Source organism: Lepidochelys kempii, chromosome 1, assembly GCF_965140285.1.
Source record: "Lepidochelys kempii isolate rLepKem1 chromosome 1, rLepKem1.hap1, whole genome shotgun sequence".
Taxonomy (NCBI): Eukaryota; Metazoa; Chordata; order Testudines; family Cheloniidae; genus Lepidochelys; species Lepidochelys kempii.
This window is the reverse complement of record NC_136380.1, coordinates 212514021-212529072: the sequence shown is the minus strand read 5'-3', so window position 1 is coordinate 212529072 and position 15052 is coordinate 212514021. Positions and strand designations below refer to the sequence as shown.

General features: G+C 46.1%; 1 protein-coding gene across 6 annotated transcripts in view; it reads left to right on the top strand.

The window, feature by feature from the left end:
* FAM131B (family with sequence similarity 131 member B) overlaps positions 1 to 13852 on the top strand; it is a 90229-nt gene extending 76377 nt beyond the window's left edge. For 2 of the 6 annotated variants that reach the window (XM_073312453.2, XM_073312497.1), the window contains exons 4-7: positions 3453 to 3546; positions 4472 to 4669; positions 4976 to 5119; positions 5614 to 7111. In XM_073312453.2, the coding sequence (XP_073168554.1) occupies positions 3453 to 3546; positions 4472 to 4669; positions 4976 to 5119; positions 5614 to 6158 (981 nt within the window). In that variant the 3' untranslated portion in view covers positions 6159 to 7111. Of the gene's footprint in view, positions 1 to 1896; positions 2723 to 3452; positions 3547 to 4471; positions 4670 to 4975; positions 5120 to 5613; positions 7112 to 7308 lie in introns of those variants that run through there. The other 4 variants (XR_012155017.2, XR_012155016.2, XM_073312486.1 and 1 more) reach the window with 4 other exon arrangements.
* The last annotated feature ends 1200 nt before the right edge of the window (positions 13853 to 15052 follow it).

The window sequence follows — 15052 nt, the reverse complement described above, 5'->3', positions numbered from 1 at the left end:
AGAAATATACTAATTAAAGTTCCAATAAAATTTTGTAAAAATTCTTTAAAATGTTCCTAACATAGTATTCCTGTAAAATCTGTGACATGTACAGAATCCATGGTGGTGTGGTGGAAGAAAAAGTTTTTTTGGCACTTGGATGATTTGTGGCTTTGTCACTAGTGAGTAATGGAACCATCCCAAATTCCTGTTGATAAAATCCTTGCACTAAACAATACCTGCATGCGTTCCCTGTGTATACAATTATTTACACTCCAAGGACCATTGTTTCAAAAATTCCTGTTGACCACTTTCTTGAGCGGTTATCCAATATTTGGGGCCTTGCTGGATTATTTCTGTGAGAAGGAGAAATTGATGATACAGTCAGGTATTTCTTTGGTGCAAACCTGTTTATTTACAAAGAATGTACAAAGTCCTGTTTCCCTGATTGTAATAGAAACAAACAGCAACAGGCAGTTTCCTTGCTCACAGTTCCAAAGCCTGCCTTTTCAGCCAATCCTTTGTCCCAAGGAGCTCTGTCCCTCTGCTTCCTTTCATGGCCATACTCAGAACTGCTCTCTGGCTTTCTTGTTGCTTTCTCCCTCTGACACATGCAGACACATACAGAACTCCAACTAATCAGTGGCCCAGATCAATCTCCAGGGAAATCCCTTGGCCATATTGCTTAGCTTCTGATTGGCCTTGCATGTGGCTTAGTGCCCTGGACGGTGGCTTCCACTGTCTCCAGAAATCTTATTCCATAAAGGCACTTAATTGCTTCTTCCATTTAACCTGAATGAAGGGTAGCTGGCACACTCATCAGCCTTAGCAAGTTCTGTGATTGCCCCTAGATCAAACAATTGCTTGATAGCAGCTATTAACACCTTCCAGCAAAACAGTGCCATTAATTTTGAGTGCCTTCATTTTTGGTTGCCCAGCTTGAAACACTCTGGGCCTGATTATTAGATGTATTAGAAATGAAAACAAAAGGGCAACAAAAAATATCAGGGATACGGAACAGATTCCATATGAGAAGGGATTAAAAAAACTGGAACTTTTCAACTTGGAGAAGAGATGATAAAATCACGAATGCTGTGGAGAAAGTGTATAAGGAAGTATTATTTACCCCTTCACATAACACAAGAACAAGGGATCACCCAATGAAATTAATAGGCATCAGGCTTAAGACAAACAAAAATGAAGTACTTCTTCACACAACGCACAGTCAACCTGTGGAACTCATTGCCAGGGGATGTTGTGAAGGCAAAAACTATAACTCTAAGCCTCTGACTGTCAAATGCTGGAAGTGGATGACAGATGGATCACTTGATGATTGTCCTGTTCTGTTAATTCCCTCTGAAACATATGGCATCAGCCACTGTCAGAGCCAGGATACTGTGCTAGATGGACCAGTAATCTGACCCAGTATCATTCTTATGCTCTTATGATTTTCAGAAGGGCTGTTCACCTATATCTTCACCTGTAATTGTTGGGAGTGGGAGCAGTGGTTGCTCAGCCCCTGTGAAAATCAGCCCATAGGTGCCCAATTTTATAAGCAACCCCAAAGTCTGATGATTTTGGCTGGAATAGATGAGGGAACCTGATGGATTTAGCTGGAGAAACTAGCCCTTGTGGAGGAGCATGTGGAGTTCAAAACCCTGTCATTCTCAAGGAAGAAGGGGATGAATGCACTCCTAGGAGAAACAAACACCAATTAACCCCTCTCTCCTGTGGTGGTTTAGTGTCCCCCTCTCTCTAGAGTTGAGGCTGAGTATAGAGAGGGGAATGGCTGGGAGTTACAAGGATGAGGCCATTATTATTGTTTGTTTGTGTATTTTTTTTGTAGCTGTGAATGGACAGAATAAAGAGCGAATCATCACATGCTTCTTCATTTTGTTTTTTTCATTACAGATTATTTAAAATGTGAGAGAAAACAATGGCCAAAAGCATATTCTTCCCCTGTTATTACTTCTTCTTGCCTCCTGCCCTGTTGTGCTGTCACCTCCTGTAACGACGCGGCCTCTGGCGGGACACAACTGAGAGTATCAATTCAGGACAAATTGCTTAGAGCAGGGCAGTCACAGCCCCAGGCTGGTGGTTCTCCATATCTAAGGCACACCAAACCAGCCAAACAGAGAGGACTTCGGTATCACCCCACTGGCTAACCATAAGTCATATAAGCAATTCTCTTCGACATTCCAGTTTCCCAGTATCACCACCAATGCCATTCGTTATGGGGACAAATGGTTATGAAAACCAATGCCCCAGTAAAAGAAAAAAGATTCTCCCGATCCCAAAGGACTAAGCCCCAAACCCAGGTCAATATACAAGTCAGATCTTACCCACAAATCATGCTGTTGCCAATCCTTTAGAATCTAAAATCTAAAGGTTTATCCATAAGAAGAAAGAAATATAGATGAGAGCTAAAATTAGTTAAATGGAATCAATTACATACAATAATGGCAAAGTTCTTGGTTCAGGCTTGTAGCAGTGATGGAATAAACTGCAGGCTCAAATCAAGTCTCTGGAGTACATCCACATCTGGGATGGGTCATTCAGTCCTTTGTTCAGAGCTTCAGTTTCAAGCACAGTTCTTCCAGAGGTCAGAAGCAGGATTGAAGACAAAATGGAGATGATGATGATGCCTTTTATAGTCCTTTTGCCATGTGACTTGTGCTTTCTTTGTTCCAACCACAAGCCACCCCGCCCATGGCATGGAAAAACCTTAGAGTTCTGTCCATAGGTATGTCCCTGCATGCCTTGCTGAGTTACAAGGTGTATCTGCTTTCTCTCAATGGGTCAGTTGTATAGCTGATGGTCCTTAATGGGCCATCAAGCAAGTTAGGCAGTGCTGACACCAAATTGTCTGGAGTGTCACCCAGAATCATAGCACAAGTTTGAAATACAGACAGTATAGATCCAATATTTATAACTTGAAATACAAAAATGATACATTCATACAGATAGCAAAATCATAACCAGCAAATCATAACCTTTTAATGGACACCTTATGTGACCTCCTTTGTACAAGATTTGGTGCCACTATAGGACCTTGGTTACAACAATGGTCTATACAGTCACAGTTCATGTCAATAACGTCACACCTCCTCACCCTCAACCCCTACTCCTTGCACCCCAAACCAGCAGTCACCATAAAGAAAAACTCACCACAGTCATCAAAAGAGAGATGGAGGAAGGGCAACATCCCCACAGAGAGGGGCCTCCCCCTCAACCCTGCTCTTACCTCATGCAGCCCTGCAAAGGGAGTCATGCAGATTCTTTGTCGCAGATTATATTGCATCCCCTTTTCCCCTTCTCTTTGTATTCCTTCTCTTGTCATTTTCTTCTGCTTCCCATCCTTCCCGAACTCTTCAACTGATCTCTCATTTCCATCCCCTTCTTCTCCTTCTCTTGTTTTCTTTTTCCTTCATCTTTCCCTCTCTTTCACACCTTCATGCTCTCTCTCTTTTCAGCTTTCCATGGAAGACACAACCTCCATTCTCCCCAAGCTGAAGCGGAACTCCAATGCTTATGGAATCGGGGCTCTGGCTAAGTCGTCTTTCTCTGGTGAGAACCTCAAACCTGGGTTTATTTGCCACTGCTCCTCTCCCTTTGACCTGGGGCCTCTCCCCATTGTTTTGGGTTTATTTGCCACTGCTCCTCTCCCTTTGACCTTGGGCCTCTCCCCATTTGTTCAGGTTGAACAGAGAGTGGGGAGACACCTGGGTTTGTGGGGCAGCAGCAGGGTTTCCCTGGTGTCTTCCCACTCTCTGTTCAACCTGAGACTTCTCCTTACCATTGCCCCGTAACCAGAGGCCTCTTCTACTTGCTGATCTCCTAACTGCTGCCCCCTAATCTGAGGCCTCTCCTCACTGTTATTCTTATTGCTGCCCCTTAATCCTTGTCCTCTCCTCACTGCTCTGCCCAACTAAAGACCTCTCTAATCCACAACTGCTTAGCCTCAAGCCTATCCCAGTTGTTGCCTCTTAAAACTTCAAGTTTGTCTCATACCCCTCAGGCTCTTCTCACTGTGCCCCCATGCTCAGACCTCTTCAACTACTTTCCCTCAAGACTGCCCTGGGAGGAGACCCTTTTTCAGTCTCCTAGTTCATCCAGTTCTGGGATTTTCCCCTTGTACCCACTGTTCCCCTAACACTGAACTCTGTGCTGGGCAAAAAAAAAAATAATTCTTTCTCCAGGGTCTTTCACTTCTGGGTTTCTCCTCCTTTCCTTACTGCACCCCCAATGGGACCCTATCCATGAAATGATGACAAACCATATCAGGGAGGGGTATACAGAGCAATTACAACTCCTGGAGTTGCTTAATAGGCCTTTTGAGCCCCACAGCAAGGGAGGGAGGGGGCACCATCTAAGGGAAGGAGTCCAGGGGACGATGGGGGGAGCCCCTTTCCAGGGAAGGGTGAATAGAGTGACAAACAGCCGTGGAGCTGTGTAATAGCCCCTCCTTGTTTTCTGATGTCTGGCCCCTTAGGGATATCCCGCAGCATGAAGGATCACGTCACAAAGCCAACGGCTATGGGACAGGGTCGTGTAGCTCACATGATTGAGTGGCAAGGCTGGGGCAAAGGTAACAGCCAGCAACAACAGCACACACATGAGGCGGTGCGCAAGGATGCTGATGCCTACTCAGACCTGAGCGACGGTGAGAAGGAGGCCCGATTCCTTGCAGGTAGTGCTGACTTCCCCCACACCAGGGATCTGGGGTGTCTGAGAGCAGAGAGAGAGAAAGGGGAGCCTGAGAGATCCAGAGAAGAAAATTGCTGGGGAATGCACACAGATCGGCTGGGGAGGTGCAGCTCAGATGGGGGCAGGAGGGACTCGCTGGGGGATATGCATGAGGGGGGGCAGGTCAGAGCAGGGGATATCATTGAGACAGGAATAGGAAGGATCAGTGTTTCAGGGGTGTCAGTGAGGTGGGGGTACATGGGGAGCTCCTCATGTCTCCACTGCCTCTCCCTGTCTCTCTCTGGTGTAGGGGTGATGGAGCAGTTCGCCATCTCTGAGGCCACTCTCATGGCCTGGTCCTCCATGGATGGTGAGGATGTGAGTGTCAACTCCAACCAGGAGAACCCAGCAGGCAACTACAGTGAGAACTACCAGGAGCTGATGGAGAACCAGGGTGAGCCCTACCCCCTTCCTGCTGGTCCTGGGACGTCCCTGCCCTCCCCCATCCTTGCTGCCAGGCTCCTTTCCATCCCTACTAGTTTCTTTATCCTCTGAGGGAGTCACTGTTACCCTTTCTCTTGAGCTGAGATCTGGCAGAGAGAGGAATATTCCCCACTCGTGGAGCTCCCCGTAGAGTCAGGGCCCAGCAGACAAACTCCAGACCCCATTCTCCTAGGCCTCTGGGCACAGCAGGGGAGGCCAGCATCTGCTGGAATCAATCACCTGTATACCCAGGTTCTGCAGATCTGTCTGTCTGCCATTTCCAATGGCTCCCATCTTGCCCTCCCTCTCTTTTCCTGACCTCCCCGACACCTCTCTCTGATCTCCCCCCTCTGTCTCTCCCTGTTTCTGTTGCTCTGTCTCACTCTCTTTCTCATTCTCTCTCTCCAATTCCTCCCTTTGCACTCTTTCTTTTCCCCTTTCACTCTCCCCCTTCTCTTTCTGCAGATCACATGGCCCAGACACAGTATGACAGCTGGCCCCACTCCTATGTTTCTCAGGGCATGTATTGCCTGGGCTCCTCTGATGCTTGGGAGACCAGTGACCAATCCCTCATTGCTTCCCCGGCTACTGGCTCCTACCTAGGCCAGAACTTTGAGGAGACCCAGTCCAACCTGCAGGAGAGCACATTGATTCAGAGTAGCCTCATCCAGCAGCATCAGATGCAGCAGCAGCAACCACAGGCCTTGCTCCAGAACCCAGGGCTCGTTGACATGTGGCCCCCTCAGACTGCTGCAGGGGGTGGTGGTGGGGCTGAATCCAGCACATACATGGGGGTGCACACAGAGGAGGAAGGGAACCCACTACTGGAGAAGGCCCCGCTGCTAAACAAGAAGACATCTCCAGAGGAGGACGATGCTGTATGCCGGGACCTGGAGTCACTGTCACCTCGGGAGGAGCTGGAACATGCCGCACTCAGCCGCAAGGTCTCAGATGTCACCTCATCTGGGGTGCAATCCTTTGATGAGGAGGAGGGGGAAGCAAACAATTGATGCTGCCAGTGAGGAATCTTTCACCATTACCAAATGGGAGGGGAGGGGGGAATGAAATGACAGGAAAACCTCTCCCCAGGTTCCCAGGCGGACACATCTTTCATTCAGACATTTAATTTTTAACAAAAGGGAAGTAAAGGACTGGAGGTGTTTGACAGGGGCGGAGCCCTCCTTGCCCACCATCATGGGCTGATCCCCTGGCCCCACTGCTCTGGACAGCATGCTGGGGGCTCAGGGAACTCTGGACTTTAAATCTTTTTGATACAAGGGTTTGGCTCTGGATTCAGACTGCTCAGATGCTGGGATGTGGCTCCCAAGATACAAACAGTGGCTTGATACAAGGATGTGGCTGTATGGATAGGATCTATCTTGGCAGAATGGATGTTGTTTTGGGGCTACAATCTGCTTTGATCCATGGGATATGTGAATACAGAGTCTGTTTTGAACAGGGCACAAGACTGTGCGGATATAGGTTGCACTGATACAGGGATTGTGGCTGATATACAGGGTAAGGCTGTATGGATATAGCCACTGCACTAATAGGATGGATGAGCTATATGGATAAATACTGTACAGTTCTTTGATGCAGAACCAAGGCTCTGTGGATACAGACTGTACTGTGGTATGGAAGGTGTGGCTCTGTGGATTCGGGATGTGCTCTGGTAAGGATGGCATACCTCTGTGGACAAGGGTTGTGCTCTAGTACGGATGGTGTGGCTCTGTGGACACGGGCTGTGCTCTGGTACGGATGGTGAGGCTCTGTGGATACAGGATGTGTGCTGGTACGGATGGTGTGGCTCTGTGGACACGGGCTGTGCTCTGGTACGGATGGTGAGGCTCTGTGGATACAGACCTCAATCCATACAGCAACAGCTGTGCTTCGGTCTCTTTGAAACATTTTTCTTTTGCTCCCGCTGACATGTCTGTCTGCCTGGGAGCTGCAGGAGAACAGGCCAGGGGGCGGGGGGTGGGGGGAGAGTGGGCATGGGGATATTTCCAGGTGGTGTTGGACACTACATGCACGGGGAGGGGGTCACCTGCCATTTTCTACTATATAAACATTGTAACATAAAGCTGACTTTCCAGGAGGATTTGGGAGTTTGTCCACCTCTGTACTGCTGCCTGAATCCTTCCCTCTTTTCCTCTGCAGGGAGGCCAGGAACAGCAGGAACAAACAGTATCACCATTTTCCAGTTTATATTGGATTTTTGTTGCTGTTTCTTTTTCTACAGGTTTATATTGCCGAGTACTGGTTCTAAACACAGTGGTTAACAAAGGGAATGGCCTATGGGCTGGCCACCACTGACCATAACTGCCATACCATTCTCAGTATCCCCGATCCTTCTGTGGTGCCAAATGTGGATGGAGGAAAGGGGGTGGGAGGGAAACTTTTCTCCTCCCTCCTGTTCATTTCTCTTTCCTGCTTTACATTTTCTGTTTTTTCTTGACAATGTAAATATTCCTTGGCACTGTTTTCTTTTTTCTCATTCCTCCCATCTCTCTTTCAGGGGTGGGGAAGGCTGGGTTTTGGGGAATTTTCCCCATTTGTACGGGTTCTATATTTTTGTTAACAAAGTTTATGATTCATGGACTGATGGGGTTTTGATTCCATGTGATTCCCCTTCTTGTTGCTGCAGACATACTACAGGAGAAGGGACTTTAAATAGGTATTAACCAATTGTTTCCCCTCTGCTCTTGCTAGGGAATAAACAGGAGACAAAAATTGTGTGGGGGCAATCATTGTTCAGATGTTCAGATAGCAGAACATGACCACCAGGGGATGGTAGAAGTGTTGGGTGTTCACTGAAATGTGGGCAGTGTGTGAGCAATTGCATCCCTCCAACAAAGAAGTCCCACCAAAGGGTGAGTTAAGGGTGGGGGACTGGATAAATGAACCAAGCTGGAGATTGCCCTCTTTCTGCACTACCCCGGAGGCATCTCTTCCCCACTTGCTCCAAGCCAGAGCCACTCTTTTCAACTGCAATACAGATGTTTGTCTCCTCTCTGTCTTCTCCTCCCTGATGGTAGAATTGATATTGCTGCTTGCAGGATGGGAGAGTGAGGCATGTTCCTCTCCTGATCCAGGTTTGGAACCCAACCCATGTAGCAGGGAAGGAGAATGTATCAGGAGAGGAGAATGTGGCAGGAATATTATCCAGGAGGCTAGGAGCTGAGACAGCCACAGGAAAACAGAAGTGGATCATGTCCAGGAGTCAAGAGGAGGGTGAATTATGGAGCCTTGGAGATGGTATTTCCGCTCACACACCTTTCCTACCAGCAATTGGGATTATAGGGAACTCCACAGAGAACTTCTGAGTCTCTCTGGCAAAGCTCCATTTCAAGAGGATCTGTCTTCCCGCTCCACTGCACCTCTAATGGAAACGCCACTGGGAGGAGTGTTTGGGAGGATTATGTGAGGCTGACGCTTGGGGGTGGATATGAGACAAAAGCATTTGTTACCACCTCTTTGTCCCCATTTCTTTGGAGCTTCCCTGTCTTTCCCAGGGGAGGTTGCTCCTTTCATGGGTGATGAGGTTTCAATATCTACTTAAATATGTTTACACGTTCTGGTACCAACCTCCCAAGGTTGAGAAGGTTGGCTAAAGCACCTCCCAAAATCCCGGGAGGACTCATTATCCTGAGTTTATCTGAACTGCTTTGGTTTGGCTGCTACATGGATTGGGGAAATCTCACTAGCAAGAACAGAGAAACTGGGAAAGTGCATGGGCAGGAAAACTGAAGGTGTGTTTCTTTGGGGTGTTTCTTTCGGGGGGAAGGTTTGATAAGCCTGCTTCTTATTTTTTCCCAACCATTCTGCCTCCAAGGTCCTAGCCAGGACCAACCGATGTTTACAGTAATTATATTTCAGTGTATCTTCAAATGTATCCTGCTCCCACCTTGTCATTCACAGGACCAGGACAAGGGGGTCATCTTGGTTAGGTCTATTTTTTTTAATGCAGACAAGTTGTGCATTTGGTAAGATGTGTGACAAATGTATGAGGTGCATTTTCTCCATAGGAGAGAAGTGACAGAGGGACACACATTACATGGAAAACAAAGACTAAAAAAGAAAAAGAAAAGAAATGTACCTTATGAAAATCCCACAGAATGTAATAGCAAATGAAAACCTTCCCACAGAGTTTTCTGACCTCTGGAGAATTATACTTCTGCTACAGAATTCTATAGCACAGTTTCAAAAAGCTTATAGATGGGATCTCATTGTCTATTAAATCCTACAGGTGTTTAAAGTAATTTCTACAGAAACGTATTATTTTCACGTTATTAAATTCTATAAGATTTTTCATAAAGATCTTGCTTTTTTGCAAATAAAGATCTTACCTTTTTTTAAAAACAACAGCACTTTCCGCTGGTGTCCCCACCATCCAAGAACACATATGCCTTTCTCGTTGCCAGGAACCTGACTGGACACAGCATTCCCATGGCCTCCAACTATTGCCTAAGTGAGGCCCAAATGGACAATATTAATAACAAACTGATAGGTCACTTTGAGTCTCCTGCAAAATGTTATTCTACCTTAAAAAGTGACTGTATAAAAATGGGCTTTCCTTATGCAACAGGCCTGCACCCTGCCTGTATCCAGAATCAGATCTTCTCACGTTGCTAAGGTTTTCAGAAGTGACACATGGTTCTGGATTCATCAGTTTTTGGGGGCCCAATTTCAGATGCCTTAAGGCTCCCTGATTTTCGGCACTTTCTGAAAATCAGGTCTACTGAAAGTATCCAAAAACAGAGGAATGCAAAGTTACTAGTCCCTTTTGAAAATCTTGGCCCTAGATTTTGACTTGCTTTTTATTCAAATTATCTCTGCAGAGCCAGCCTAGCTCAGAAAGAGGGTAATGGAACCTATTCCTTCTTGTGCAGCATCTGCAGAATTGTTTACTATGTTCTAATTAGTCACACCTGTGCAAACCTCCTGAAGGCCATGGGGTTGCCACAGGTGTCATTGGGGGCACAATTTGAATTGCAGATCCTTTATTCTAGGGGATGATCTGGAAAGAGTCCAACTTGACTCTCAGAGCCCAGGCTGAGTTTGCAGGGCTGACAGAAACAAATATCTTTTTATTTGTCAAGTAAGTTTGATCTGGAGTCGTCACTTGTGAACAGAGCTGCACTCATGAAATATTTCTAAAATTGCTTGAAGCTGTGTAGCTAGAGGGCTCCCTGCCTTTGTTTGCTTTCCGCCGTAAAGCCATTAAGTCTTTAGTAGGAGCCATGACTTCTGTTCTTTGCTGAACAGAGAAGTGTTTCTTTAAATATGGGTGACTCTAGTAGTTGAATCAGCTCTCAGACAGACAGACCTCTTTCTCACTCCTGTGCCCTCTACTGTCACCATCTGTCCAGTTCACATTACTGTTGTTAAACCTACAAGTTGTTTGCAGGTTTGGAGTCTTTACCTCCAGGGCACCAGTTCCAGTGCCTGGCTCAGGGGAATCATGAAGTGAGATATAGGGTCTTTCATCTCTAAAGCACAATTTTCAATTTGGCTCCAGGCTGGGGGAACTGGCTGGGTGAATGAGACAAGGGGAAGGGGCCATTCATCTGTAGGGCATCAGTTCTGATACATCCTTCGGTCTGGGGAAATGGCTCAGGGAGTTAAGGAAAGGCCACAGATCTTACCACTCCTAGGTGACTGGTTCCAATCTGTTCCTACTTTGTAGTGACTGACAGTCATTCCCATCTGGCAGCTCTTCAGTTTCCATGTGAACTGACAGATCTCAGGCAGTGGCTAGTCACCCTTGCCAATTCCACCCCTTTTCTTTGACTACGCTGGGACAGGGAAAGGTAAGCACCACTGATAAGTCCTGTCCTGTGATTGTAGGGCAGGAGCAAGTCTGTGAGAAGGACTGGGGACTGTGGTGGGCTCCTGGGGTGAGACAGCTTCTGCAGCCAGGGAACATGCCTGTTTTCATGCCAGTTCCAAGGTGACTTGAGAGTTGGAATGGCCCTGAGATTTATAGACTGGCCACATGTGTGGCTAAAGCCTGGACCATCCTTACTGTGTCCAGCAAATGGAAATTGTCTGTGGAGCCGGCAGGACAGCCAGGGGAAAGGAAACTATTTTCTAAATCTGAAAAGGTGTGTGTGTTGGGGGGAGGGGTTAATCACAGAATAAGAAAGAGATTCTTCCAATCTGGTGTAGCTCAAGTGCTGTTACAGAGCTTGGTACTGAATAAATAGGCTTGGCAGAATTAGATTTTTAATATATAATTTTGATGGATAATATCAATATTATTTTTAAGCATTTTTTCTAGTTTTATCTATTTCAGTTTTCACAGTTGCATGAAATTATGGGTGGGTCAGACAATGATTATTTAATGACAGATGTTGAGATTCAAAAAGTTATATAGCTTCATAAGTGTTAAAACACAAATTGTCAACATGTCATGTTAAAATATACAAAGTAAATATCTTTAGATCAAACTCAAAGTTCTCAAGCAGCATTTTTCTTACCTTGCCTAGCTGTAAATTTCATTTATTGTCAATGGAAATATTTTTTCATTAGTTTTTGTGTGTGTGTGTACAGTGAAATCAGCGTTTACTGACCGTTACCAATAAAAATCTAATCCTTCCAAGCCTATGCATAGGCCATCTAGCTTTCCCCTCTGGAAGACAAGGAGGAAGAGAGCGATTTCTCCACACTCAAGAAGTTACCTACTTCTTTCCTTGTCTCCCCTGAACAGCCAGAATACTATATTCCTCCTCCTGTGGGCACCAGCCAGCAACTGTCCCAAGTAAGAGCCCAATTCTGCTCCAACTGAAGTTAGCTGGGACTTTGCCTTTCATGGGAACAGGGTGAGGCCCTGAATCACCAGAGTCAGTCCCATTTGACTTAAATGTCAGATTAATTGTCCTGACAGAGGAAAAGATAAGTAAAAAGTAAACACCCTTCAGTACTCTGGAGAGTAGCGCAGGCTGGCATTAAGCTTAGCTGCATAATCTGGAAAGGTATCACCTCAGCCTTCCCATGTAAGGAGAAGGTTCTTGCTCTCTCACAGCCTAGAACTGTTTCTTCCTGCCAGCTCAGACTATCTCACACTAGCTGGTATGAGGGAAAATTTCTCCATCTCACCCCACTTTGGATTTTCCTCATTTTCAGACATTTCTAAACAATGGGAAATGTCATTTTAAACTGCTGTTACCAAAAGAGCCTTCCAAATACAGCAATCACCAGTGATCTGCAATCAGCATATTTAATGCTGTCTGGAGAGAAGTGGAGAGGAATTAACATTCTCTGTTTAGCTGGAGCACAGAAGAGGAAGTCTGACAGGGATGTGCTGTGCCTTAACTCAGGGAAGGGAAGGATAAACAGAGCGATATGCAGAATATGGATTTGGTGTGCACCCATTAGATAGCACAGCAGAGGCAGTGTCTGTTATGAATGGAGCCAGCTGGGGCCCTCTTTCATATCACAGTCGCTCCCCAGGTGAGATGGATAGGGCTGGATCTGTAGGAGAGTGACAGACATCTGTGCCAGATCAGTATCTTTCTGCCTCTCTCCCCAGCACAGTGTTTCTCACTATGCAGAATGTCTGGCCCCTTGCTGGAGATCACAGGCCCCTGCCAGCACAGACAGCTCTCTAGGTTTGTTGGGAAGTGATACAGACCACATGGTCACTGTGTTACCAGCACAGATATGGCAGGATCTGCATTGGAGCATAGAGACCATCTGGGTTTTTGTTATATATCTGGCTCTTCCTAGCACAGACAGTACATGTACAGGTGTGTGTGATGTGTACCAGTTAGACCTTTTTTGGACATTTTGTCCTTCCCTTGTATGGATATGAACAGGTCTGTACAAGAGTAATATGGACCAGCTGGGGTTGTGTATTGTATTTCCCCCAGCACAGACAGATCTGGATTCGAATGGAAGCAATGTAACCAGGCCAGGCCCCGGTTTTGGACAATATTTCCACCCAGACAATAGGATTTCTCCTGGAAATGTAGGGACTGACAGGTTATCTGTTCAGTCATGAATGTTGCTCCTCAGGGCAGTCAACAAGGAACCTGCCTGTTCTAGAATGATGGTAAGGGCTCCTGGTTAGGCTAAGTGGTACTCTTAAGAAGGGAGAGTTGCTATCTTATCACTGGGTGGGTGGGAATTCAGCCTCCATTTCCACCTTGCACTGAGTCAATGCTCAGTGTCTTCAGAAATCTAGTTTTGGTTCTGCTCCTCCCAAGGGTACAACTAGTGTCCATCCTGTCAGGCAAAGTTCTTCTCCACCCAGGAGAAAAGTCATGCATTGACAGTTAATTCCAGGATAACACAGGCATCCAGTCCAGGTTCACCTGAACCCCAAAGCCCTTTGCAGGAGGGATAGAAAACCAGTAGAAGCATTTTCCCTTGTTGCCCTGCTCCCTTTCTAGAGGTCATAAATCCCATTCAGGTTCTTGACCTAGATGCTGTGCCCAGTCCATTCCAGGCAAGCACAGGCATCTACTCCACCTCCATCCAGTTCCCGTGTGGTGCACAGATGAGCAGTGTGAAAAGCAGAAACAGCTTTGCAGGTGTATTTTGTTTGTTGATTTCTGTTTATCTTCTCTGGTTTTGTGGGTGTCTTCCATGATTGGGGTAGTCACCAATGGGTCCCTGGGATCCTCCAAACTACAGAATGAGCATCAAAAATCATTTTACAATGAGCAGGACTTTTTTAAAAAGCTCTTTTTGGGGTTGGGTGGGTAAGGGCTGGGGAGTGGGAGGTACAGTGATCTCTGGGTGGTATGGGTGGGTGTCTATTGGTGGGTGGGAGAATGGGGAGTGGAATCTTGAAGCATGTTTAAAAGCAACCAAAGGTTTGGGGCTTAAGATTTTGTATTCTCAACATATGAAACTGCTATTGCATAAGGGGACAGGACAAGGAGGGGTTGTAGCTGGGCAATGTAAAGACCCTCTTCCCCAGCTGTGTGTGATTTTGTGCGGGACTGAATAGAGATTCTTTTTATCCCTCAAGGATGCATTTTGTGGAGGGCCATGGCTCTTCATGGGGAAAGAAAGAGCAGGAAGAGAAGGGGGTCTGTCATTGAAACCCTCCTACCCCTGCCACCCCCAAATAAACAAAAACAAAACTGATTTGCCTTCGGTCTTCCCAGTCCAAAACTTCTTTGCCTGAAATTTTTTCGCTGGTTATTCTTTGCATGTTTTGATAATGTGACTTATGAGAAAAAATATATATATAGAGATATAGATATAAACTATACATACAGACATAGGAAACTATATGGCACTACACACGTCCATACCTATGTGTGGCAGCAGCCACTGAAAAAGGAGACGATGTAGGCCAAAATGGCATGTACAGTCCTTATAGAGTTATTATTAAACAGAATGTGGTCTTGCCATTCTGTCTGGTGGAAGTGTTTTATTTCTGCGGGGAGGATCCAAGGGACTTGCGTCTGAGGAAACAGTATCCTAGCAGGAGTGGAGGCACAAAATCATTGATAGGAGTAAAGCCAGAGCATGCTGGAGACATATACAAGTATAGGGGCAGTATCTCATGCCGAGCAGGCAAGAGAGCTTTTTGCACTCCACAATAAAAAGATGACACTTCATCTGCAGCCATTGTGTCACAGAACAGAGATCATTGTGTGAGCTCAACAGTGTCTGGCCTGACACTGCTGCCCTCCCCTGCCCTTCTCTTTTCATTTAGCTGTGGTATGCATTTTCATACTGATATTTCTCCAGTCTTTCATCTCAAAGCATGTTACAGACTATACATATAAGAGTCATTCAATCACTAATGAAATGCTGCCATCTTTGAGATGGAGCCTAGCAGATGGTACACAATGTGCTAGACAGCAGGTTAGGACAGGACATGGAGAAAAATCCAGAGCCAGATGAAACCACAGGGAAGGTTTAAACAGGATGAGATCTATAA